The sequence below is a fragment of the Rhea pennata genome, chromosome 1 (assembly GCF_028389875.1).
Source record: "Rhea pennata isolate bPtePen1 chromosome 1, bPtePen1.pri, whole genome shotgun sequence".
Taxonomy (NCBI): domain Eukaryota; kingdom Metazoa; phylum Chordata; class Aves; order Rheiformes; family Rheidae; genus Rhea; species Rhea pennata.
In genome coordinates, this window is record NC_084663.1 from 24,284,473 (window position 1) to 24,311,736 (window position 27,264).

General features: G+C 36.2%; 1 protein-coding gene across 2 annotated transcripts; it reads left to right on the forward strand.

Annotated features, from left to right (window-relative positions):
* Window positions 1–108: 108 nt before the first annotated feature.
* SLC13A1 (solute carrier family 13 member 1) lies at window positions 109–27,264 on the forward strand. 2 transcript variants are annotated; one of them, XM_062601686.1, is made up of 15 exons: window positions 109–207; window positions 4,816–4,944; window positions 5,668–5,804; window positions 8,883–9,070; window positions 9,671–9,728; window positions 9,818–9,878; window positions 10,447–10,610; window positions 15,759–15,878; window positions 17,117–17,215; window positions 17,314–17,415; window positions 23,238–23,341; window positions 24,991–25,100; window positions 25,783–25,944; window positions 26,849–26,986; window positions 27,121–27,264. In XM_062601686.1, exons 1-15 carry the CDS (start codon window positions 109–111, stop codon window positions 27,262–27,264), a joined length of 1,815 nt encoding a protein of 604 aa, XP_062457670.1. The 2 variants fall into 2 exon arrangements, with proteins under 2 accessions (XP_062457670.1, XP_062457679.1); XM_062601695.1 differs by having other exon boundaries at window positions 10,450–10,610.

Below are 27,264 nucleotides of genomic sequence, written 5' to 3' on the forward strand. Positions count from 1 at the left end.
ATGGCTAAAGGTGATAGTTTGGGAAAATATTAATCAGAGTAAACTATTTAAAGTCAGACCCGTTTTCTTTCAGTTTCTTCAGGAAAGTTCAACCACCAGCCACCAGTCATGAAGATTCTTAGTTATCTCCTGGTCTACCGAAGGTTCCTGCTCATTGTCCTCACCCCAGTGCTTTTACTTCCACTACCACTTATCATCAGAACCAAAGTAAGTGACCTGCTGGGAGAGGTAATTGTTTCGCACCTGTATGTCCAGTGTAAGTTTCCTGATCTCTTCAGAATGACTTCAGTGTGTGTTCATTGTGGGGATTCTTTCTGGTCAACTTAAAAGTATTTTCATGGAAATGGATAGAAGAAAATGGTTTTAGTGTGAATTTCAGTGCTGATTGCATCAAGTCCTGAATATATTTTATTCCTTATTTAGAAAATATTTTTCATATTTAACACTGGTATTTAAACATAGAGATTACTGAGACTACCTTGAAAATACTGTCCTTACAGAGACATTTTGGCCAGCTTTAAAGAGCTCTTCTGTATGTTTTATAATATAGATGGAAGGAAAAAAAGGAAGGAAGGAAGATGCAATTTCCTTGTTGTTTTAAGATGTATAAAGAAAATTAGTATCGTTTCTATTTTTAAAGAAGAGAGATTTTTGAAACAGAAGAGAGTCTCTCTTCTTTCTCATGGAAAAAAGTGTCATCTGGTGACCTGTTTGCAGGATGGAGACACTGAAGAAAAAGAGTTGCGTTTTTACCCTCAATGAGGATATATAGTAGATAGGAAAAACAATATAATGACTTTGCTCCTCAAAGTAAAAGACAATTCTAAGATATTGCACAAAGTCTGCAGGAGAGCATGCATCTTCATCAGGTTCACAGAGCTCTGTTTACATCATGACCCTGGGACACATGTAAGGAATGTACCCTCTCTTTCCTTCTCTTACCTTCCTGTCTCCTGTAGCAAGCAATAAAGGATAAATGAAGGTTTTAAAACTAGGCACTCTAAAATCACAAGTGGCAGATTTCTCATCTTTTCCTATACTTCCATGACTTTCTGCCCTCTTACACTTCCACTGTCTACCTCAAACTTTCAGAGGATATTCGGAATAAATATTTTCAGAAAAGTCTGAAAGGAGTACTTTTATGCATATACAACACACGTGTATTTATAGATTTATTAGTAACTATTAATAACTAACTTTTATTATATAATAATAGAAAGGATTTGCATTGACTTCGACAGTTTTGCATAAAAAACAATAAATAGATTTTGCATCTTGAGATGAAACTAAATTTGTCCCTTACGGATAAAAAATTGCTAATGCAGTATACTGTGGATAGTAGCTTTCTAGTTCCTATCAAAACAAGGTATTTATTAAAAGTCACTACTAATGATAGTGAAAAGATCTTTCCCTCAGTTATAGATTGACTAGGTGAGTGAGAAAAACATTCAACCCAGTACTCATTATAACTGGACAACTTTATATTGTTTTTACCCTATAGAAGTGGCACCATCTGCTCCAGGAAAAAAAATTTCAGACTCGAAGTTGTGAATACAACGTAAAACAAAAATAGCCCTTACTTAAATTATGAATATTCTTTTGACTCTGTCAGCATCAATTGCAAGATTTTACTTAATTTTTCAAAATTTGCCTGAAAATCAGGAGTGCAGCAGCAGTGCTCACGAGAAGTATGTGATAGTGACAGCCCCAGCAGCCTTGTCCTGCTGAAGGCCAAGGCTGACCTGCCTTCCTCCCTCAGCATCCAGGTGAGCTAACAGTAGCAGTGGAGGTCGTAAGGTATCTGGCTGGTCTCCAGTGATTCTTAACGTTTTCTAGCAACAAGTTTTCAGCTAGCTATCTTCTTCGCACGTCACAGGCACATCTGTCTGATTAAAATCTGTCTGATGCACTTAAGAGTGCATACGAAAACATTGTGTTATTTTCCACCACAGCTGACCCAATCGACTTGCTGAGCAGCAGTCTCTGACGTTAGAAGTCTAATTCTCACCCCTCACATTGGTGTTGGTTGCTGACCTGTTCCCTCAGCTCTGAAAGAAGTAAAATATCTTTTAGAAATTTAAGCTTTATTCTTTGCAAATACAATTATTTCTATTATCTCCCTACAAATCAAAGTCTCTTCTACACAGGCCAAAATTATGGAAAATTGCCATCTGAACAGTTAAACTCAGTAAAATTACAAGTAAGAAAAAACAATTTTGTGTAATGGCCAGTAAGGAGTCTTAGACATGATCTTAGGCAGCCTTTAAAAGGAATTGTGCTGGAAATTTCAACTCAAGTTTAGTACTACTATTAAATTCTTAGAACTTTATATTACAATGAATTTTAGACTTTCTGCACTACACACTTTATCCAAGCTTCATGTATGATATAGCTCCACAGTCGCCTCAACTGATCTATAATTGTTCTTTTGAATTAGTCCTTTATTTGTGACTGGTAAGGAGCATTTTTCAAAAAAGCCTCCATCCTTGCCAGCAGCAAACAAAATTTAAAAATGATATACTAATCTGAAGTGAAATAGTGAAATCTCCCAGAATTTATATGATTTTATATAAAATATCTCTGAAAAAAACGTTATCTCTGAACAAAGTCATTGTGTTCTTTACTAAATGGTTGACTCTGAGACTGTTCAAAGGATCAACAGTGAAAGCAAGTGTATTTAGCAGGAATATCTGCCAATTCCTCTGCATTGTTGAACTGCTGTGCCTGCTGTAATGCATGATGGTGGTTTTTCAGGGAGAACGGAATCCTTTCTGTGCTAATCCTTTCATGTCTGTCAGGACAAAGTTCAGCAAGATATACACGAATTTTTAAAAATTGAAATATTCACCAAGTAGTCAGGTATATGTCAATTTACATTCAAATAACATGTGAATCAGGACTCTAAAGGCTGGATTGCTTCTTTTTCAGTTCAAGAAGTTTAAGAGAGTTTTAACGTATGAACTTTTTTTCTTTGTACAGCATGGATATAATTTTCCAAATATACTGATTGGACTATGTGTTATGTGTTTTTTTCTAAATCAGTATTTTCAGTGTCAGTGAAGGATGTCCTGGCAGCTAGTTCTTAGTATTTTACCAGGTTTCATAGAACTTTATAGAATACTAATGCTTAATGTACTTTAATCTGCTACTTGATAGTAAAACAAAGATTTTAAAAGTTACTGTGATCTTTGCTACAACATGACTTGTATGTTTCAAATCAGGTTACCAAATTTCAATATTAAGCTGTATTACAGCTCACAGAAGCAATTTACAAACACAAACTTTTCATCTGAACATCAGAGCCATTTTCCAGACATAAGAATGGAGTCAAAATACCTAATCACTTTCAAGATGGATTTTGTTAAGTTTATCATATGTTGTGTTGTCTGATAACAAGGGACTGAAATCAAGGATCCAAGAAATTCCCTCTGGTTCCTAAATATAGCAAATACTATGGCAGCCTAGTTTTTCTTTACTCAAAATACATTCTACTGGCATTCAATGACTTTTGTAATAATTCCAAGTTGATGAGACAGTTATATAAAATTTTTACTAGTGCTTCTGTTTGGTACAGATCTAATCTCAGGAGAATGAGTATGATAATAGATGAAAGTCCACTTCCATTCCTTGCTTCTCTGTTAAATTGTGGGTACACCGCCTATGTCACAGATTCATTATTCCTCTCTGAGCACTAAGAATCTGTCAAATTTTTAATTTGGTAGGATTTAGGTGAGTTGAACATTTCCTAAATGATACTTGAACTGACACTCTCAGATCGCTTCATATATACCACAAACTTCTCAAATAATAAATATTAGATATTTATTAGAGATTAAACATTTATTAGATATTAAATATTAGAGTAATTTGGATTGGACTCTGCTGTTTTATTGTCAAAGATTCACCATTCCATTTTATTAAGCTGTTCCTCTGCTACTAGAATCCATTTCTATTGCTGTTGAGCAGCTTCATTCCTTAGCAAGCGACATCATTACATTTTCTAAATCACTTTCCCCAAGAGCAGAAATTTAAATGGAAACTATGCAAAACTAGTTTCTAAACTAGGATCACTCAATCTCATTATAAATTCAAACCTTCAGACCACATCCCACCGGAGTCTGACTTGGGCTGTAGCTTCAGTTGTTTCTGTTGTTGTTCCCTGTTCCTCTTTCATCCTGGTCTTTTCTGGTGTGTTCTTTATCAGCATCATAGTGGCTCCATTTTACTGGTAGCTTTGCCATAAATTTTATTTTCCAGGATTCTGAATAGAAGATACTCACTAAAACTTCAAAACTTAAGAACAACATAAGAACAACTGCATTTCTTGTCAGTCTTGTGCTGACTATATTAGATGAAATGCTTGTCTTATTGATGAGAAAATGTCATTGATCATAAGAGAGCCAAAATTTGACCTATTACTGATTGCAGCTTCTCCGAGGCTTCTAAAGGTTTGCTTGCAGGTGCAGAATGTTTGCGATTGCTGCTAATTCATGGCCAGAGAAGGCCTCAGAATGAACTATATGATTAATTGTGCTTGAAAAAGAAAAAGGCAACTGCCCTTTTCTTTCATAAGCATTAAAATTTAAATAATAATATACAATTGTATTTTACTATCCTAAAAAAAATTATTTACCTAATACTTTTCAAATTAGAGGAGAATTATCAATATCACACAGTAAGTACTGTAAATCTTGGTCCCTAGATTCATACTACGTGAAGGAAATCTCTTTATTGACATGGCTGGATTTTTTTACAGTAGTTGTTGTTTTCTCTGGATGATTCAATCATGCTTTATTGATGTCTTGTGTATTCTAGGAAGCAGAATGTGCATACACGCTTTTTGTAGTTGCCATCTTTTGGCTCACAGAAGCTTTGCCACTGGCTGTTTCTGCTTTGCTTCCTGCCTTTATGTTCCCGTTGTTTGGTATAATGGCATCCAAGCAGGTAACCTTATCTTTCTCTCAATTATATTATAGTTTTCAATGATAAATCACAAACTCTCCAGAAAAAGAATCACATAAGGCTGAAACTTCATGGGTTAATCCAAAGTTTTTGCTGAGTATTGATCACAGCAGGCTGGTCTCAAGATTTGCTCACATACTTCGTCCTGATTTCTTTAAATTAATTTTTTTGCTAGATTGTGATTCAGTGCTTAGATGTTAGTCAGTGGGAAAACACTAGTCATGTATAAAGTATCCCCAATATAATAGATGTGACATACTAAAGATCCCGTCTGCAAAATGCTGAGTATCCACCTTGATGTTAGAGAGATGACAACATCACAGACAATCACATTCTAAGTCTCTACATTTAAAGTTTTTCTTTCATCCATTAGATATATGATTAAATTAATACAAAAAATCTTTCACTGGTGATCTAGTTCATATATGAGATATGGCAGATGATCTTAGGTTGTTTATACCACAAGACTTATTTTTCATTAATTTTTAACACTGTTAACTTTAGTGTAGTTACTCTTGCATCATTTGAGTCAAAATAAATTAACAATTTCAATGAAATGAACAGTCTAAATTTAATCAAAAAATCTTTCTACGTATGCATTTTGGTGTATATTTTTATGAAAGTGTTTTTCATTTAACTGGCAATAGCAAATACCAATACAAAGTCACTATTTAGTTTACAAAATCCTTTTTGCTTTCATTTCAGGTTGCATCTGCTTACTTTAAAGACTTCCATTTGCTTTTAATTGGAGTGATTTGTTTGGCAGCATCAATAGAAAAATGGAATTTCCACAAAAGAGTGGCTTTGAGAATGGTGATGCTAGTGGGTGTGAACCCTGCATGGTACGTGCTAAGTGTCTTTAAGGATGCTAATGCCTCTGGAAAGCTAGGTATACCAGAAATAATTGCCTCCTGTTTATTCTGTGGTAGAAATCAAGCTTTTCTTTGCTACTGAAAAAAGTAGATACATGAAACAGTTTGATTGATTTGTAGGTGACACTTTATTGTTTTGCTGAAATCCTAATTATCAGACTGAAAGCTGCCTGCAATGATTCTGTTCACAATAAGCATCCTCCTGAACAGAGAAGCTGATGAATCTGTGAATATAGGGTTCTTATTTCTTAATGATGGTTAATACTTTAAATAATCAATGCCTACAACTGAAAATCCATACTATGCTTATTATTAATCTGTATTTCAGCACAGTTTGCAAAATGCTGGACACGTCCCAAGTATACAACAAGAATTCACAATATAAATAGAAAAGAAGTCATAAAAAACAAAATGCGGTAGAGAAGGAAAAAGATATGCATAATGTCCTACTTATGAGGCTATCTGTGGAGAAAGAAAATATTGAACAAATAGGAACTTCTCCAGCTGGATGAAGTGATGAAGGAAAAAAAATCACACACTCTTTTACTGACTCAATATAAGCATGTATCTTATGAAGCAAAAACACTTTACTTGCTTGAAAAGTTTGCAGGAGAGCTTTAGACAAGCAGTTTCATCTGTCAGCACATCAGTAAGACTGCAGAGATGTTCTGGAGTGTGTCTAGTTTCCCAGAATACAAGACACTTATGAGTTCTTCTGAAGAAGCAAAAGGTGATGGGAACTAAAAAGTCAGAAAAATAAAGGCTTTAGGTCTGAAAAAATGAGAGGCATCTTGGATAATCTAACTAATAAAGTATTTTGGAAATACTGGATTATTTCTATTCCTCAGTGCTTTGTCACTAATTTTAAATACACCACACACATTTTGATTTTTTTCCTATCTCTTTCAATAGCTTTTGGCTTTCATTCTTTAAAAAATGTTCTTTACATTCAACTGTCTTCCACTGCCTTTAGCTGTATACTTAGTTGAAATAGTTGAAATAACTTTTCTTTATTGATCAGTCTTAAGTCCCTGCCATTTGGCTGAATTCTTGAAAGTGAGAACGAAAGTGAACGGTGCGAAGCTGAATGCTGCTGGGGAGTTTGCAGTGAAGACAGAGACACAGAAACCTGCAGCCAGCCGCTGAGGATGTGTAAAGCAATTCCACAGTTTTGAAACTCTGAGGAGGCAATATCCCTCCTATCTCAGCTCTGTCGCCTTTCTTGATTATGATAAGAGGCTGATAAGACTATGATAAGATGATGTGTGAAGGAGAGGATCCTCCCACCTCTCAGCATCTGCTGCTCATGCAAAATGTTTGTGTGGAGCCTTCTGCCTCTGCTAACAAGAATCCACAGTCAGCCTTTGCATATTGGAACCACATCCAGACCAAGGCAGAGATTTTACTTTTTATTGTAGGAGGTTTCTGAGGTAGAGGATGTGGGGACACGGTGGTGAAAGTTTGATGGTAGGAGTCCTTAGTGGCCTTTCATCTGAGTGGTCTGGTCTGAGGAGCTGCAGGTATTTCACAGCAGGAACAGGTGAATAAGCCTATGCAACCCACAAAGCCTAGAATGAGTAATAAAGCATTGACTGTGCATTGCATAGCAAAGATTGACTTTAGAGTTGACTGTAGATGAACCTCCAAGGTTCCATGCAGAATATTTTTTTGACAATATGACAGAGAAAATAATTCAGACTAAACAGGTTAGGATATATTCTGCTATTTTTTTTTTTTTTATCAATTTTGGAGTCACTCATTAGAGGACACTGCAGTATATTAAACGATCCCTTGAACATAAGTCTATCAAATGTGGGCAATGTGATGAATGTTTTGAAACAGATGTTGGCAAATGTCTTCATTTGTTTTATTTGCTTTATTATACTAAAATAATACTTATTTACAAGGTAAATATTCATATTCAATGTACTTGGCCTGACCAGCCTTTTCTACACCAAAATTTCTCCTATTTTTGAAATTTTGAAATGTTATCACCGTTAGCTGAATTGAAAGGCTGTTAGAGGCTTCTGGAATACACTATTTTTATACAAAAATCTTGTCTTGATGTGCTGAGTTATTCTTACATTTCGTGTAAGGTTGTTTACCTAGAAGTTAGCCAAAGAGCTTTGAGAACTGCACAAAGAACTCAGAAAATGAAATGCACTGTGGTCTCTTCCCTCACTGCTTCTCTCTCTCTCTCTCTCTCTCTCTGTGTGTGTGTGGTGATGCATGCCAGGTGTTTAATGACACTGTCAACACCTTGCAACAGCAAGTGAGGAAAATACTCTCATTTGCAAAATATTCTCATTTACAACTCCAACAGATGCATTAAAAATGATAATGCATTCTGTAGTCTAAATGTAACTTTACCAGATGTGACACGGAAAATTTGTGTTTTAAGTGTAAAACTAAAGTGATTCTAGTAAGGTTGATATAGTTCTTATTTGTAGTAAACCTAACATAAGTTGTGCCAAGACCAGACCGAAACTTTGTAATGACTTCTACTTTCTTCTTTAATAGGAAGTATGAAATTTACTGAAGCATAAATAGTCTCTGTCTTGGGGCACTAGTTAAGAACTACGTTAAGTGCCACCTATTGAATTGCTAATATTTCTTCCTATTACACCTTCGCTATTATCCAAAGGACTGACAGTCAAAGTAGTAACTCCAGAGTTTTGAGCTATCTTGCACAGTATAAAAAGATTAATAACATTAGGCAGCACAGCTATTTTAACTTTTCTTTGAACTTGTGACATGCATGTCAATATTTCTCCAATCAAAAATAGTTCAAAGCATGTATATAAACATTATTGCTTGTTTCAATTTATAATAACATATTTGCCCATTAAAACTCTAAAATATAATGATTTTTGTGAGAAAACATCTTTGATCAAGATCATTTTAATTCACAACTTGCCTCCAAAGTCAATTATAAGCACTAAACATTTAGCGTTTTCTACATTATATCTTTCTGTTGAAAAAGTTTTCCATTTATAAGAAAAAAGAGGGGCTACTGTAATAGTAATAGACTCTTTTCTCTCATTCCAGGCTTACTCTGGGTTTCATGGTTAGTTGTAGCTTCTTGTCTATGTGGCTCAGCAACACCTCTGCTGCGGCTATGGTGATGCCGATTGTAGAGGCTGTGGCTCAGCAGATCATCAGGGCTGAAGCAGAAGTAGATGCACTGGAGATGTCTTATTCTAACGGCTCCAGCAACCCGGCCCTGGAGCTTGACGGTAGGTATATGCTGCTGTTCATACACCCCCCACACTCCGCAGTGAGGCAAAGACCACACGAGATGAGGTTGGCTGGGTAGGGAAGTGCCTCCACCATCATGCATTTCATGGTGAGACCTCTCTTGCAGTGCTCTGTTTGAGGCCTCTAATGTCTGCAAAGGTGAATTAAAACTGAACAGGTTCAGGACATGGCAGCTTTATGAGAGAAGAGGAGAAGAGGCTGACTTGTTCAGCCTAGTAAAATGAAGTCTAAAAGGAAACATGATTGCAGGGTATAAATACACCAGAGGTTAAACATTAGTGAGGGAGCATTTTAAGCTCCAGGATAATGTTGGGAGAACAAATGAAACCAAAAAGGTTATGTAGACAGTTGGACGCATTGTAAATTAGGAAAAGGTGTCTAATCATGAGAAGCCTGGGATTCTAGGGTAACAGGAATAGCAAAGGAGTAGGGCATAATCTAGCTGTTTTTAAGACTGACTCTTAAAAATCTATTAGTGCGATGATGGGAAGCTGTTGCACGGATTAGGACATACTCATGGAAAAGATTCTTTCTTGCACCCCTAAATTCTCACCTGTCTTTCAATTAATGTGTTCCAGAAAATATTATGGAATGTGAAACCAGTGAGTGGAAAGAGAAAGCAAAAGAAGTTAATGGGTAACAGTTATTAATTTCTTAACATCTGGTTGAAGAATTCATCTAAATGGAACAACTCTTTATTAAAATAAATACCTTCATTTTTCCAGATATGGCGCAGGTAATACTGTGTGCACAATTGAAAATGAAAAGGAAAAAGAAAAAGAAAAGGTACTTAAAATGTCTTTTTTTAACACATTTAATGTGTGTATTATAGTTTTAACCTAAATCTCACTCTCATGTAACACTTGCCATGGTGCTACTAGTTATGAAGCTAGTTCCTTGTGAGATATATATGTGCATATTTGTATGCAAAAAGTGTGCTTATTACTTATTTCATTGGTGGTTTTGTGCTTCAAATTTATTTCATGTAAATTAAACAATCACACCTGAGGACAAATAGTAGATACCAGATTTTCCCAGAATCTGAAATATCTATAGACTGAATTTCTCAGGATTTTCTCAATCTTATTCTGTAGCAGTAGCGTCAGAGTAGGGACGGAAGGGGAGAAAGGAAGTTCCTGTGTAAAAACTGAAGCAACTTAGGCAAAAGACTTGAGGATTTGGCTCTCCTTTCTTTCCCTTCACATGACTAATTGTAACAGCAAACCAAAACATACTGCAGATGGTAATATTGCCAGCAAATTGTTTGACTGAAATTCTGGGACATTCCTGAATTCTGCTTTTGTGCTTGATGATGAGCCTTCTTACATGTTAATCAGTGTATATTCTTACTGAGCAGAACCTACCACCTGCTGAAACAGGGAGAAAAAGCAGAGAGGACAAATACAATGGGATTTTCAAAGTGATGTGCTTATGCATTGCTTATTCTGCTACCATTGGAGGGTTGACCACAATCACAGGAACATCGACTAATTTGATTTTTGCTGAGCACTTCAATACGTAAGAGACTATATTAAATTATTTGTATCCTTTTTTATTCAGAATTTTAACTGTCCTTTCTTGTGCTCTCACATGGTTCCCCTGAAACGCCTGAGGAACCTACCCTTTGATTTGACAGTATTTGATTCTATCACTTTCTTTTGGTTATTTTTTGTTAAAGACATACAATGAAATTATATGGTTGTATTTGACTTACAATGGGAAAGGTTAGACATGATTATTCCAAATATACAAATGATGATTAATTTCTGACATACTTTGATTAAGTAGTACTTTACTCTTTGAATAGCTACATGGAAAAATATGAGCCTGACTGAGGAGCAAGATATTGCTTACCATGAAGATGAGAGACACTATCTGGCTTTAAAGGACTGTTACTCGTTTCTAAGTACAGCAGGAGCTAAGTTCTATTTTCCCTTTAATTCCAGTGTACCTGTAACAGCATCACTTAATCTTCCAGATACTACCTGACATCTCTTTAAGCAACATTGATGATCAGATTTATTTTTTGTTCTGAATATTTCAAAGGGGCTAATGTGATTTGTAAGAGCGAGGAATATTCTGTCTGCCACCTGTGTTTTGTAAAAACTAGTACCACTGAAAGTTGAGCCCTTACAGTAAGAAATACGACAAAATTTAGATTTTTAAACAGCAGATAGGATATCAGGTATAGTTCTAACTGAGGTATCTTTCTCCCGTATAACTTAATATTATTCTATTTTGAAGTCATATATAAATGGATATTTGAATATGATCTACATTGCTTACTAGCAGCCCTGAAATGTCTATTTCTTTTCTGAAGACCATTTTGTAGAGTGTAGAATGGAAAAGAAAAAAAAAACACAAAAAGATTTGGTGGAGAGGAGAAAAGTAGTTTTCGGTCTATCATAAATTTCTGTAATACTTGTAGCAGGCAGGCATACAGGTCCACTTAGCAAAGAGTGTCTTTACTAGCATATGTGCTTTCAATAGGCTGTGTTTGGTGCATTGTTGAAATGTAAAATTTAAGTCTGTTAATCAACGAAAAAGCAAGTCATTTCAAACCAATCTGAAACACTGTATTCAATGAAACACTTTGTTTTGAAATTACTAAAATATTCTTTAATATTCCTTTTCTTTCCTACGTCAAACTATTTTGAAATGGAAATTGGCAGATTTCTTTTCAAAGCTTTTTTGAAAAACCCATAGGTCTTACTGGCATATTTTTCTTCTGCAAGTTTACTCATTGCCAAAAATATTCACACTCTAATTTAAAAATAGAACAAAACAAAATATAATCCCTTTATTCTTCTCTGCCTTCTTTTTTTGTATTGCAGGCAGCAAAACAGATTGAAAGACCAGTTACTGATAGATTTTCTCTATCCATGTTCCATGACTGCATCAAATTTGACTCCAACATGACAGTGCAGAGTACTGAAGTGGTGCAGTCTGTAAATTAGCCTGTGCTAAGAGAAGATCTGGTCCAGATTGCTTCTCCAACACAGCAATAGAGAAATTATAGTAGAGATTCCATGCTATTGGGACCAAAGAACTACATAGGCCAGACTGTGAAATTATAATCTGTCCTTCCAAGGTCTAAAAAAAAAAGACCTTTTCAAATCTGTTACAGTCTCTTTATTTTGTAGGGGAATTGTTACAGTCTTTTGCATTTTGTAGGGGAATTGTTATGCTGGCTAGGTTTAAACTTTTAAATGTATAAGAACTTCTGGCTCCAGCAGGCTTCCTACTCAGGAGCCTCGAAGAATTCAAAAAATTACTTGATAAGAGTTAGTTTGTTCATTACCCTGAAGTTGTAGGAAACTTGAAGAACTGGCTTGCAGCTGATTTTTCAATTTGTCTTAGATGTTAACAATCTCTTCAAGAATGCACGCACAGATTGTTTTTCTCTCCCTGAATCTTCCTCTACTAGGAACATGGGGCATGCACCGAACACTGTGTGTGTAATCCAGTTTTACATCAGGCCAGGGTTTTGTTTAAACTTGACATAACCACTGAGCCTAATCCTTAACTGAAGCTTTCTCAACACCATAATTGTGCAAATATTTTTAAGTGTCTTGCTTCCCTCCTTTTTAGAGGCGTTAATTCTATTCATGTCCTGTCTGAAGTGGTAATTGACCTGTTAGCATGAGTTGAATATGTTTGCAGGCTACCTTCATGCATGGTAAGCATCTGATGGGGAGATAATTTGGCAAGAGAACTGTATACGTCCAGCATATTCTTGGGTTTACCATTCATGACAGGATAGCTAAAATGGCATTGAAAGGTTCCAGATTCATCATATCTTCCTGGTTTTAGTACCTGGAATTGGTGTTTGTTGTCCTCAACCATATTTTACTGTGTGCAAAGAGAAACTGAAAGCAGGATATATGCAACAGAAAAAAAAAAAAAAAGGCTAACATAACAGAAGACTACCAGAAGCCACAGGTGACTAATAGATCATAGAATCAGTAAGGTTAGAAGGGACCTCTGGAGATCGTCTAGTCCAACCCCCCCTGCTCAGCAGGGAAACAACTGGCCCGTACAGGGATTGAACCCACAATTTTGGCATTATTAGCGCTATGCTCTAACCAACTGAGTTAAACCTAACCCACTACAAGGCTAACCATCAGTTTGTTTACCATCTCCCTTAAGATACCAGAAGCCTTCACTGGCCAAAGAGGTGTCAGGGAGGATGGGAAGGGTTGGCTCTCACTGCTTCCTGGAGCAGATCATTAATAGCATCGAATCTTCTTCTTTTGACTCCCTAATTTTTTTTTCCTTTAGAATTTTATACCATTTTGTATTTATATTTTGCTCCTTGGACCCCTGAGTCTGCTATCAATCCCCATGTCAGTGATCTAACCTCTGCAATTTTACTTTTCTTATCTTGCATAGCTCTGCAGTACAGAGTTTCTCACAACCCTTTCCCATGACTGACCCAGCGCCAGCCAAGGTGACATCACTGGCCTGTATCAGAGTGGGGCTATTCATCTGGGGGGTGCAGGCAGCCACATTACGGGGTGGACGGAAGGCCTCAAAGAGGGTTACAGAAGGGAAAGGGTTACCAGACAGCAGGACATCGTGGTGGGGAGAAAAAGTTCTCTGACATCTGAGGAGGGGCAGGTCCTGCATGGGAAACCTTTGGTTCTCCAGTCAGGCTCACAGTTTCCTAGGTTATGTGAATCCTATTCTGGTAACTGAGTTTGACCTTCCAACATGAAGAACCAAACTTTGCCAACATTAAATTATTTTCTACTTGAGGAACTTTCTAATAGTAGCAAAAGGAATAATTTTGTCTGGATCTGTTTTATGAACAAAGTTTTGCTGGTATTTGTAATGTGTTCTTGGAAAGATAGTTTATTGTTAATGTAGTACAGAGATTTGTTGAAGTCAATCACACTTTCGTATCTTCCACAAAACATAGATCTAAAAAAAAAGCTAGTTTAGTTGTTTCTTTCTGTCTATCTTTGCTGCAGAACAGACCTATAATAGATAATCCAACTGTAGAAGATAATCTTGCAGCACTATGTAATGGGTCATTTAAACTGATCATCCAGTCTACAGAAGAGTACTTGCTATGGAAATTAGAATTAGGTAACATTAATATTAAAGATTAAGAGAAATACTCATGTATATATTCAGCCCTGTACTAACTTATTGTAAAACCTGACCACAGAAAATTATCTTCTGATGACAGAATTAACTCTGCTATAAACTTTTCAAGAACTTTGGTGCTTGATAAAAATTTATTCTGTATACTTCAGGAAAGAAGGTGATAAATAACAAGTTGACAAAATACTAAATTAGTAAGCTGAGTCATTGCTGTGCTGAAGTCAGGGTTTTTTTCTGTCTTGAAATTCGTACATTCAAAAAATGATGTGGTTAATCTTGTAATAAAAGCTAAATAGCCACATAATCAGTAAATTAAATATAATAGCATGCATAATGTCTTTTCCTGTTCTAGTTTCACTGTGTCATTACTATGCACAGTTGCAATTTAGATAACCCACCTGAAAATATGGGTAAGCATTTTGGTTCAGTCCCAGCTGGCACTTTAATTACAATATATATAAATATTATAATAAATATAGATCATTCTTAAATTAGCATAGCACTTGAGATAACATTTAAAATCAACGTTTACAGCTTCAAAGACCTATGTGGATATCACAATTCCTTTCCTTTTAGCAAAGCCTGAAATAAAAAGGAAAAAAAGATAATAATTGGAGATAGTCATTGTAGCCTCTGACTGAGCACTATCATTTTCCTTCCATCTTATTTTTTCATTGGGGGAGAAGGCTGTTCAAAAAGGCTAGAATGTTCTCATATTTATCATTAAAAGCTCTCTCAGTAAAGCTGGAAGGTCTCAAAGAAGAAAAAAATTATTCATAAAGTAAATTGGAAAACTAAACACAATATTCATTTATCTGGCCTTTTTGGTTACCTGGTCTCATTCAATAATAAATTAATTTATCTGAGAAAACCCAAGCAATTTTCTCCTTTCCTTAAATGTATATGGCAGGGACAGATCTAGATGATTGGCTCACATCTGTAGATGGTAGATTAAGTCAGCCTCAAAGAGACAGTGTGACTTGAGAGACAATCTACCTGACAAATGAATTTGCTTTTTGTGGAAACTAGTAATAATTTTGTTTCTGATGAGCTATTAATCCCTTATGAAGCTTATACAATGCATACCTCACAGCACTTTCTCCATTTCCCATAGGAGTCATCTTCTATTTCTAAGTTTATAGAAGCCTATTTATTCAAGTATGTTTTCTTGTGCTAAAGTCTTCTTTCTAAGAATTGCTTTTCTGCCGCTTCTCTTTCTTTGTAGTCTTACTGGCCCTTAATGCTCTGAGAGACCTTTGCTACCTCCTCAGCTCAGGTTAGAGACATCCAGACCTGGTGGCAGGCCCACAAACTCATTGTAGTAGGCTCAAATAATCATAACACAGCTGGAGAGATGGCTGCTTTAGTCACGACGGTTAGGAGCAAGATGGGAAGGTGATGGAGAGGACAGGAGAGGCAACTAATATTGAAGGAAGCTGCCAACCAGAAGCATTCTGAATAACTCTGTTGCAGCAGGGCTTTCAGGCACTTCTGACAAGACTTCATTCCTGTCTAAAGTTTAACTGAATTGTTTTTTTTTTTTTAACTTTTGTCCAGACGTTACCCAGATTGTCAATGCATCAATTTTGGATCCTGGTTTATCCTTTCCATCCCCATCACAGTTATTATTCTGCTGCTCTCCTGGGTCTGGCTCCAGTGGCTTTTCCTTGGATTTGAGTAAGTAAATATTGGAATCAATAAAACTAACGGTTGATAATATAAGAAATAGTTGGTACAGGCAGTAAATATTATATCTAAATTTAATATGCTCAGTAGAAAGTTAATGCTGCAATGGTGATTTTGCATCCTTGATGCAAACTGAGTACAGTGAGTGAGTACAACTGAGTCTCTGGACAGTGAGCCAAGAGTCCTGTTAAATATGGATACTTTACTGCTCAGCCCAGTGTGGAAAGCTCACATCAAAAATGCATTCCTGTAAAATATACACATCATCATTAAACAGTGCATATGTGCAAAATCGAATGTGTGCAAAATCATATGTGCACATGTGGTCCAAACTTGTGGCTTTGTCGTCCAAGTCTTGAAAATATTAAAGATAATCAGTTCTTTATTAAAGCTAGGGCTTGATTTAGGTTCTTGACCAGTGTCTGTATTATGAACTAGATGATTACATTTATAAACATAAAGCAAAAATTTTCAACTTCCTAAAATTTAAATACTTTTTTTACTTCTTGGAGTTTGTACTTTTAAGATTTTTGGAGAGAACAGCAGTTCTTTCAGTCTGATTCTCTGAAACTCTCTCTTTGCTCTCAATGCATTCACTAACCTCTTCAGGGATAGTAGTGGAGATGCCTGTCTTCCACAATCAGATAGCTACTTCAGAGGTAAGAGATGAAGAAGATGTTCTACTTTTAAGCAGACTTAGAAGCATCCCAGGCTTACCACTCTGTATTTGAACATTTATTGTTTAATTTCTCTTAATTGTTTTGATAGTGTTCTTGTTAACATTATTTAAGAGTCTTATCCAAGAATGGTAATCCAACTTGTAGCAAAATAGAGATGTGCTGATTAGTATGCAGGCTACTAATACAATACAAACTTTCCCATTACTAAAGTACAGCAAAGTCATCAAAGACTGTCATTAAACACATAGGTTATGCATTTGGTGATTGTTTCAATTAGCTCCTATGATTAAAGCTTCATCCTTGCTTGACAAATGAGCCAGTCAATGACAGGACACATTTTGTTGCTGCCTCTGTCAGTCTCCCACTGAGTTTTGTCAGTTAATTCCAATATGTTCAGTCTAGTGTATGATAATTAAATGGGAGATACTGCATTGTAAAATGAAAGTCTTGCTTTTATTAAATGCTATTGTTAACTGGAAAGGTTGGATGTTTTTTTTCTCTTATATATGCTGTTAACACATCTTCCGTAATTGCTGATTTACATTCCAGTTTTAAAAGTATGTTCAGGTGTGGCAAGGAAAAAACAGCTAGAGAACAGGCCTCAGCACAGGTGATTCGGAATGAATACAAGAAACTTGGACCGATAAGGTATGTTAAACTGTAAATCAGCAAATGAGAACAATGCTGCTCAAAGTATATCTAAGTGTGAATTCAGGAAAATGTAACCCATCATGTTTCTGCTGCAGCTACCCAGAAATTGTCACACTTGTCCTATTCATTCTAATGACCCTGTTGTGGTTTACCAGAGAACCTGGCTTCATCCCTGGATGGTCTTCACTTTTCCCAAAGTAAGCAATCTTTTTGATATACCAGTAAGAACTATACTGTGTCTTAACTGAAGATCTGCTTATATTCTTAAAAAAAACCCAAAACATAAAACAAAAGACTCACTTTTAATACTTTGGAAAGACTCCGGGCTGAAATTGTTGAAAATCTGTGTAGTATACTCAGAATAGATAAAACTCCAGCAATTTCATCCATATATTTGCACAATATTCAAAATGGACTAAATTCAATACAGAAGTCAGTGCCTTCTAAAATTAATTATATCTATTTTTTTAGACTTAGCTCAGTGAGGGAGAATGTGTAATGTCTGATATTACAGTTTACCTGTAAAATCTGCAATTTGAAAAATAAGGTCTTTAGTCAGGATTTTGTAATCTGCTGTTGTTACTGACAGCCACACTTCTATTCATACAGGACAACTTCCTCTGCTTTTATGTCTTTAATTACTACTATATACTGTGTGTTCATATGCAACTACCTCAAGTTATAGTTAAACTAACCACCAGAAAAGCAGACCTGCAGAAACTATTGCATTTTCTTGTCCTTCTGCTGCAGCTTGGCCATACAGTCCCTTTTCCAGGATCACCTAGACTTTTTCCCCTAAGAAATCTCTCACTACTGCAAGAAATTGTAATACTGTAATTCCTGTAGTCTCTCATCTTCTCTTGCTGTAATCATTGTAATTTTGATTCCTTTCTTCTGTGATAAAGGTCTGAATTTTTCTCTAGAGTATTGGGAAGTAGCTGGAAGACTGTGAAAAACAGGACATTTACTGTTTAGGCTCTTCTGTACTCAGCACATATTACTTAATATGTTATAAGCTGGACTCAGGTGATGCTTTCTATTTTTGTGTGTCTGTCTCCATCCTGGATGATATATGCACATACATCCATCATCCTTTTTCTCTTTAAATATGCTCCCCACCATTCGCCTAGTGTCACATGCACATACATGCATATGCACGCACAGAGTCAAGTGCTTTCCCACTATGTCCAATAGAGAGTGTTACAAGGAATAATTTAGCCCTTTGAAGAGCTAAAGCACAGAGTAGAATTCTTTCATGTAAAAATAGTATTAAAAAAATAAAACCTAAGATTGTTTAAAATATTTTATTAAATATACAAAAATAACAAAAGAATATTTTTCTCTCATAACTGTCTCATATGAAACACTCTTGTTAAAAAAGAGTTTGTGAAGTGTTGACCTAATCAAGCAATCAGCAATTTAAGCAGTCAAGCCAGCTTCACCTCCCTTTCTGCTTCATACCAACATTCAGTGCTCATCAAACACTGTGTAATGAGCTAGCTCTGATACTAAAAAACAGGCATTGTAAACAGCCTTTCAAATTTGAGAAGACTTATAATGAAGAGATTATTTCAGTCCAGACACTTACATTTTCCTATTTGAGCCTGAGGATTTTGCTCACTGACAGTGAAGAATATTCTATTCTCATAGTAACTGTGGTTGCAGGTTCTGCGTGGGGATGTTACTTTGTGGATGCCCTCTAACGCTTTCCTTCGGAAGGAATACGAACATGTGTCATGTCACGTTAGGCTGAATCATGTTATAATTTGTATGAGGTAATCTGAAGAGAGACAAAGCCTATGTTGTTCTATAACAAGAACATTAAAGAGAAAGAAACATTTCTTACTCTTCAGATCCTGCCTATTTCTAGGTAGCTTTAATTTATCGGTCAGTTACATTGATAAGCATAGAACCAGACAATTATGACTGAGAACATTTTGGTTTTGGATGGGAACTAGGAGTTTGTTAGCGGTTTAGTGTGCTTTATAGGTTTTAGAGGTTCAGGTTTCTTTATGCCAGTATTTCCCAATATAAGGCAGGCCTACACTGGAGAAGAGACACAGAGCTGAGCACAACCTCACTTTGCTCATTCGGGACCACACCAAAACTGTTGAATAACAACTGCTGCAACAGGGAGACAGCAGCAGGGTCAGGGAGACCAGAGAGCAGTACTGCCATGATGGTCAGCCCCATCGCCTTCTTCAGCCAGCGAGCGTCCCACGTGCTTCTCCGTCTCTGGCCTGCGGTGCTGCTCCTCCGCTTAACCCAGAACGGTGATGGCAGGGGCTTGGTACCGGCGAGGAGGCCCACCTCTCAGCAGCATTGCAGGGCTGAGGAGACTAGAGCGGGACCTCCGGAGGCAGGGTCCAAGATACAGGAGCAGGGCGTGGATCCAGCAAAGGCACAGTTAGGAGCAGTAGTGAGCCATTGTCTTTAAAGAAAACAAAGAAACAATCAGATAAAAAGACCTCAAAGCCAAAGAACTGTGCTTCTCTCAATTGTCGTGTTGCATTCATCACTGTAAGATTCAAGAAGCTTCTAGCAGTGCATTACTGTGGCCTGCATCTCTCATGCACATGTTTCTCATGCCCTCCACTGGCAAGAATTGTCCAGTGGCATATTTTATTTTGGATTTTTTTTTAAGTATATCAGTAGGCACATGTGCGATTGCTTGCACAAGCTGCCTGTGATATATACTTAAGTTTATATTACACAAAGCAAATACGAGGAAATGTTTTCTGCACTTTGATTTATGATAGTACTTGTTTCCCACAGGATTTTATTTTGCAGTCTCAAGCCAATGTGCAAATGAGTTTTGTCTTTATAATAAAACCTTCCACTGGACTGGAGGAACAAAGCAGCAATGTCAGAGCCATAAATAACCTTAAGACACTCCCCTCCGCCCCCGCCGGCCAGTGAGTAGGTTTTAAGAAGGAATGAATCCTTTTAAGCAGGGTTCACACCACCTTTAGGATTTTAAGCTGAACAACATCACTGTCAGCTCATTTATCCTAAACATGTTCACCATCACAATAAGCTATGCTGTTCTGAATGTTGAACTTGGTATATATTTATTTCGTCAGAACATGAATTCCCAGAAAGCACCCAGGCTTATTTCAAGATATCAAAACATAAATTCTTCATATTTTGGAAGCAATGGAAGAATTCACCACTTTCCTTGATAGTTTGTCCCAGTGGATAATCGCCTCTGTTGCCAAAATAAGCCAGAGAAATTTGCACCTTGTTTTTTGTCTGAATATGGCTTCCAGCCATCTGTTTTTGTCTTTCTCTGCTAGGTTAAAAAATTCTCTGTGATAGGTGCTTTAGGAAAAGGTAATCTGGTATAATTATATCCCATTATAATTTTTGACAGTTGAAATGGAATGCTTGAAGTTTTGCTTGAAGACAGGAATTCTTATCACTGTCAACTCACATGCATGATTATCTACATCCCCACAAGTTACTGAAGACCTATTTAAAATACAGACACTGATTTCTTTGTAATCCCAGCAGAAATATTTGTATTTGATGATGATGCTCCCCACTCTTTAATGGCTGCTTTAAATGTCAAGCAATTCTCAACCTACATTTGTGCAGTAAATGAGTAGAGACCATATTTAAGCAGCATGTCATCCTAAGTCCGATGCTTTTCAAACATAAATTACATTTAAGAGTTATTTTTTATCAAGAAAACTCTATGAACTAGTCCTTTACTGCCTTGCCCTGAGGCCCTGTTACCTGCCACTAGAGGCAGATGCAGGATGCTATCTATAATTAGTGTTGCATAATTCTGCAGAGAAGTGCATGGCAAAAATGTCTTTTCTTTTCATATGCTGACAGTGCAAGATCATATATCGTTTCTACCACAGCAATTCCTGTCCCTGTCCTGGCTTGATTCTAGGCTATACTTGCTGTAGGATACCAGCTTCACTTAAGATGAATTTCAAGCTGGCTTTTGGCCAAGTCTTTATGAAGTTACCAAGGAACAGAAAGTTTAGCCCAGGGCTGCAACCGATTAGAGCTGACGTATGCAAGGTGAACTTTCTTCACTTCCATCAGATTACAGCCTGAGCATGTGTCTCAGCACATTTTTGCTCTCTTCCGTATGGCTTGTCCCTTCTTTACTGCTGATACAAGACCACTATGCATTTTTGGAATGTGTCTAACTATAATATTTAAAGGAGGGGAGTGAAAAGCAAGAAAATGAATGGATTTGGTCAAATCAATTTCCCAAGTCTCAATTTCTACAATGCTTTTAGTTCAAGTCATTGCGAGTCTTCCTTAAATGACAATTTTTTACCTCCTTATAGGACCATCAGATTTATAGTGTTGCAAGCAGGTAGATATTGTATATGCAATTGTATTATAGCTTGAATAAACGGACTGTAAAAATCTTTATTTCAAAATTCAATAATGTTTGAAAAGCTTCTGTCTGGAATGGTGCCATGTGTATCTCCATAGCAATATGACTAATGGTAGGTTGTTGTGTGTTTTCTTAAACTACTATTCCAACTCAAGAAGTGTTATCTTGTGTGTATAGATGTGGAGTGCTGTATAAAAATACACATATATCTATATATTGATATTGATAATAATAGCAATAGTGATACAGTTATTGACAGAGATATAGACATAGTGTTGCCTCCCAAACAGGTTTTCCAAAAATAGTGTTTTGCACTCATCAATCGTGGAATGCTGATTATATTTAAGCAATAGTGAAACCACTCAGGAAGAAGCAGCTGCCCACAAGAAAGTGATGGCATCAATTGTGTCTTTATAATCCCAGTCCTCTCTTCCTGCAAAACAACTCTCAAGTCACTGGAGGTGCAGGATAGGAAGCTAAAGGAAAGGTTTTTTTGTTTGTTTGTTTGTTTGTTTTTTTCCCCTACTCTTTAGCTCTGGTGCACCCGTATGTAGGCTAAAGATGGCATATAGGCAGACCACCCCAATGCTTAGGGAAGCCACTACAAAATAATAATTTGTTTTTTGTTTTTTAAAAGTGTCTTTTATGCTAGCAGACAATATAAAACAAGAGTTGAAATATATTGGAGGACCGCTTCAACTTTTGTGGCAGGTTCGTTTCCTGACAGTGTTAGCTAAAAATGCTGTTTATGGTGTGAGTGTGCTATGCATATCAGCGTGTTTTGAATCTCCGCTAACACTGTTGTTAAAGCAAAGGGCTCTACCAGATTATACATTCATAATGTATAACTGAGAGATGATTTTCCTTCTCAGTGAAAAGCCCTGATTTAGCATAAAATTTGAAGCCTAAGATCTGCAGGAAAGTTATATTTGCACCTACTGTTGCTGCATATGGTGAAAAGCATATGGTATGAGGCTGAGAGGACAAATATATTGGTACAGGAAAAAGAAGAACTTACAGGAAATATAAAAAAGAACTTAATGACAAATTTAACACTTTTTTTTTCTTTCTTCAGCACAATTCCTATTCTTCTCAATGACCATCTTGACTAATATAAGACAGACTGGGACATATCACCACCTAAGTACATTCAATAAAATGAGATGATATGTTAAAATGGCCTTAGAGCTCAGCTTTGCCCATTACCTGATCTTGGTGATTAGATCAGCTTAAGAAACACACTGGTGTAAGCAGTTCTAAGGTACCAGAAACGTTCAAAGTAATTGCAACCCTCACACCTATGCACCCCATAATGACAGCCATAGGCTGACAACGAAACTCCAGTCTTCTCTCTGCTGCAAGAGCATCACTCGTTGTGGGAAGGCACAGTGCTCTTCAGGCCTGTTGGACTGGATATGCTACAGAGCATATCAAAGTTATTAAATTCACTATTGAATTGAAGAATATGGCTACCTTTTGTCTGCAAATTAGTTGATGTTAGTTGATTAAGCATCAACAGTTCCTAAACATTCCCATTGCTCAACTTATTTCTATGTGACAAAATAATATACATTTACTTTTCCTGACTATACACATTTATATGCTTTTTTTCATGTGTTGTTCTTGTTAACTTCTTCCTTGTTAACTTCTTCCTAGGTATAAAGGCTTTGCTACAGATTCAACAAGTGCCTTACTGATTGGCCTCCTCTTCTTTATTATTCCAGCAAAAACATTGTCTAGGACTTCAAATGGAGAAAACAGTTGAGTATATTTTGATGTGGATTTTGCTACAATAAGTTATTTAAGACTCAAATATTATTCAATGTTAGAACGGTTAGAATACCGTTGTGAAATACTAAAGTCTGACAGGTTTATAAGTCAAAAGAAAACATGGACAGAGGAAGTGCTTTATGGAATCTAAATTAAATATCCATACATACTGCCAGAAATTTGAACACAAGACTGCTTGAAAGTTTTTGACAATAAGAAATCAAAATGAGCTACAGATTAGAAAAGAAAAAAACAAAGAAAGAAAATAATTGTTTCTTTTCAGTATCCAGAATAAGTGAAGTCTATACAGTAAAGATAGTTCAAGAAAAGTTCAGGAAATAAGATTGTTAAAATTCATGAAACCAGATTTTGCTCCACTATATTGGCAGGGAAGTTCTGAATTTGAACAAAATTGAATGTTACTTTCTGTGCTACCTGATACCACTCTTGTATATGTCTTATACTTGAACTGCTTTGGCTTTACATAACTACACAGGATAAAGGGATATAGATGTGATAGTTTCTGCATACTTTAAGATTTAAATGCTTTAATGAAGCAATACCGAGGGTGGGATCCATCTTACCTTTTTCTTTGGATGCTTACAATGTATCTATCTACAACAAAACCTGTCACTGGGCTGCCTTTATTTTCAGTGCAAACAATGGCATCCAGGGAAAATTACTTGCACCTTAACAGAAATATCTAAAATAGGTCCAATAAAATCACTTCTCAGATTTGCCCATTTTTTCTCTAGGAATATGAAAGGGAACTCATGTGACAGTTTGTACACAGATATTCTAAGTCAACTGAGATAAATTCCACCCAATATACCTTTGGGGATTTTTTTTTCTTACTCTATAGTCTAATTTTGCCACCTTCATACAGGATGATATCTTCCTGGGCTATAAAACCTGCCTTGGCTAGAAATCAATGGCAGTGCTTATGTGATGTAAGCAACAAAGAGCTAGCGCTATATAGGAACATGCTATCTACAGCACACTAAAATCAATGGAAACAACCTTTCTGTTGATATTAACAGACTTTGGATCAGATTACGTGGGACAGGTTTGAGTTTGTTTTTGAAAGTGTTACTGCTAATTTAAGGTAACCTACACAATTCCATACGGTAAATGAATCCATTTTCATTTAAATTTTTCCTCCTAAAATGGAATTTACCTTGGTTAGAGTATGCCTCAGGCTTGACCTCTTCATGAATGCAGCTCTGCTACTGAAATCGGTAATGTGGGAGTTCATAGAGAGTGTAATATCAGGACTTAAATGAGTCTATTTGAAACAGAATTTGCTCAGTAGTCTGTCTAAACAGAGTAGACTTATTGAATGAATTAATTGTATTGATATGCTATAGCTGTCTTCCATATAGAGAAGGAGAGGAGAGGGACCAATGCTCCACTGGTGGAAACCGTCATAGCTCTACAGACTTCAAGCTGTGACAGTTTACACTAGCTAAGGATCTGTCCCAGGAAGTGCAGGTTGTTCATGTCAGCGACTTTATTCATATTATAATGATGAGATTTCCAAAGTATTTCCTGAGAGAGATTATTTCAAGATGTTTTTCAATCTGTTTCTTAAATGTTGGTGGGGTTTTTGTTTTTTTTTTTATTTTATTTTTTTCTCTAGCTGTTTTTGGTTACGCTCCACTGATTACTTGGAAGGAATTTCAGTCATGCATGCCCTGGGAAATAGCTATTCTTGTTGGTGGCGGGTTTGCACTGGCAGATGGCTGTGAGGTAATGCAATTTATAGAAGATACTGATCAATTAGCATGACCCCTATCAGGAACAATTCAGACATACAGTGGATTCAAGGTTATTCTCTTATTTTAACAAGTAATTTTGTAGCAATATTGAACATGATAAATGTGAAGAATATTCAAGAAGCTCAAAAGGAGGACTGAAAAAAAAAGGAGTTTTCTGTCTTCAAAGACTATGCACAGTGATGATTACTGTTTGTTTTGTGTTTTAATCTAAGCATAATGGTGGTGGGAGTTGTGCAGACACACTGTTTCCAAAGCTCTATTATTGATGTCCCATATCACAGAGGTAACTCCCCCATAATGTTGATTTCTGCTGGCTACTCAAGTAAATTGAGCAAAATTTGGCCCACACTGTTTGTGAACCCTGATGTATGCAGATTAAAAATTTGAGGATAACAACTCCTTAAAAATTCTCTAAGGGATAAATATAAATAAATAGAATAATGTGCTCATGGGTTCCTATAGGACAAGGGTGCAATTAGAACAATGTGCTTAAACCATGTGGAAAGAACATGGGAAATATTTCATATCCAATTTTTCTTTTATACAAATACTTCACAATTAACAGATGAATAAATTCCTATTCTATATCATTTATTAAATTTTATTGTTAATGATTTCTATAACATAATCATTTTGTCCTATTCCTTATATAGGTTTCAAATCTATCTGCCTGGGTAGGAAGTAAATTGACCCCTCTAGGATCATTACCCTTGTGGCTGATTATCCTGATATCATGCCTTATTGTCACTTCAGTAACAGAAGTGGCTAGCAATCCAGCTACCATCACAATATTTTTGCCTATACTGTCTCCGTTGGTGAGTATAATATAGGCTGTCTTTAACCAGAATGTGCTCTACCACCCATGTAAAAATACAGCTGGTCAAAGAAGTGGTTTTTGAAAAGTCTCCATAAAATAGTTCATGCAATAGTGCCGTACTGTACATATATGAGCTGGTTGTCTGGGGGGTTTCTTACAGGAGACACTAAAAATTCTGTAAAGTTAAGAGTTCCTTGCTCAAGAATTGAAGCTTTTATTCCTATTTGAAAATAATAGACTCATTTAAAAGGACAGCTCTCTCGGTGTTTCATCAGGACCACATTTTTGACAAAAATATCCAGTTGTAACATTCCAGCTACCACCAAAGAGAAGAGAGGACTAATAAAAGGACTCCTCATTTATATGACTCATTACATTTATATGTATTCCTCATTTCTTCTCTCCTTTTCTCAGTCTTGTCCTCTCTTCTCACTGTCTGTCAAAATGCTCAATTCTTTTTTTTTTTCTTCTTTGAAACTTATTGTGGTCATCTTCTGGTTTATAGCCTTGAATCCTCCCTATATAGCATATATGAATTCAACCCTAATATCTTTTTCACTGTGTCTTGTTTATAATGCTTGCCCTGTGACCACACTCTTTGAAAGAATTTTTTATTTTATGAATTTGCCTAAGATTAGAAAGAAATTATCTGTGAATTTAAAGTTCAGTAAACTAAATTAAATTTTAAACTAAAATAAAGGGTATTCTTTACTAGAAACACCCTTGCTCCTCTGACATAATTTTAAACGGGGGCTATCAGAAAAGGATGTTTGTGCTATTTAAACTGGTAGTTCAGTTCACAGTTCACTTACGTTAATGTAACAAGCTTGTATTTGACATATTTCATTCGGCAAATATCTCCCCTACAGCTGTTCTTCCTGTTTTGTTTTACTTTCTGACAGGCTGAAGCCATTCACGTGAACCCACTTTTTATTTTGATACCTACCACCCTGTGTACCTCTTTTGCGTTCCTGCTGCCAGTAGCAAACCCAGCCAATGCCATTGTATTTTCATACGGTCATTTAACTATTATGGACATGGTAAGTTCTAAGCAAAACTCCTCAAGCATTCTGATAATCACACTGCAACATTAATGTCTAATTCTTACCATTTAAAAACGTTTTTTTCAAAGTCCTGGTATTAGTCTCTTTTTTGTTTTTTTCCCTTTCTTTAGGTGAAAGCAGGCTTGGGCATTAACATCATCGGAGTTGCTGTAGTTATGCTTGGAATTATGACATGGATAGTGCCTATATTTGATCTCTATACTTATCCAAGTTGGGCACCAATCATTTCTTCAACAAATAACACCGGTCTTTAA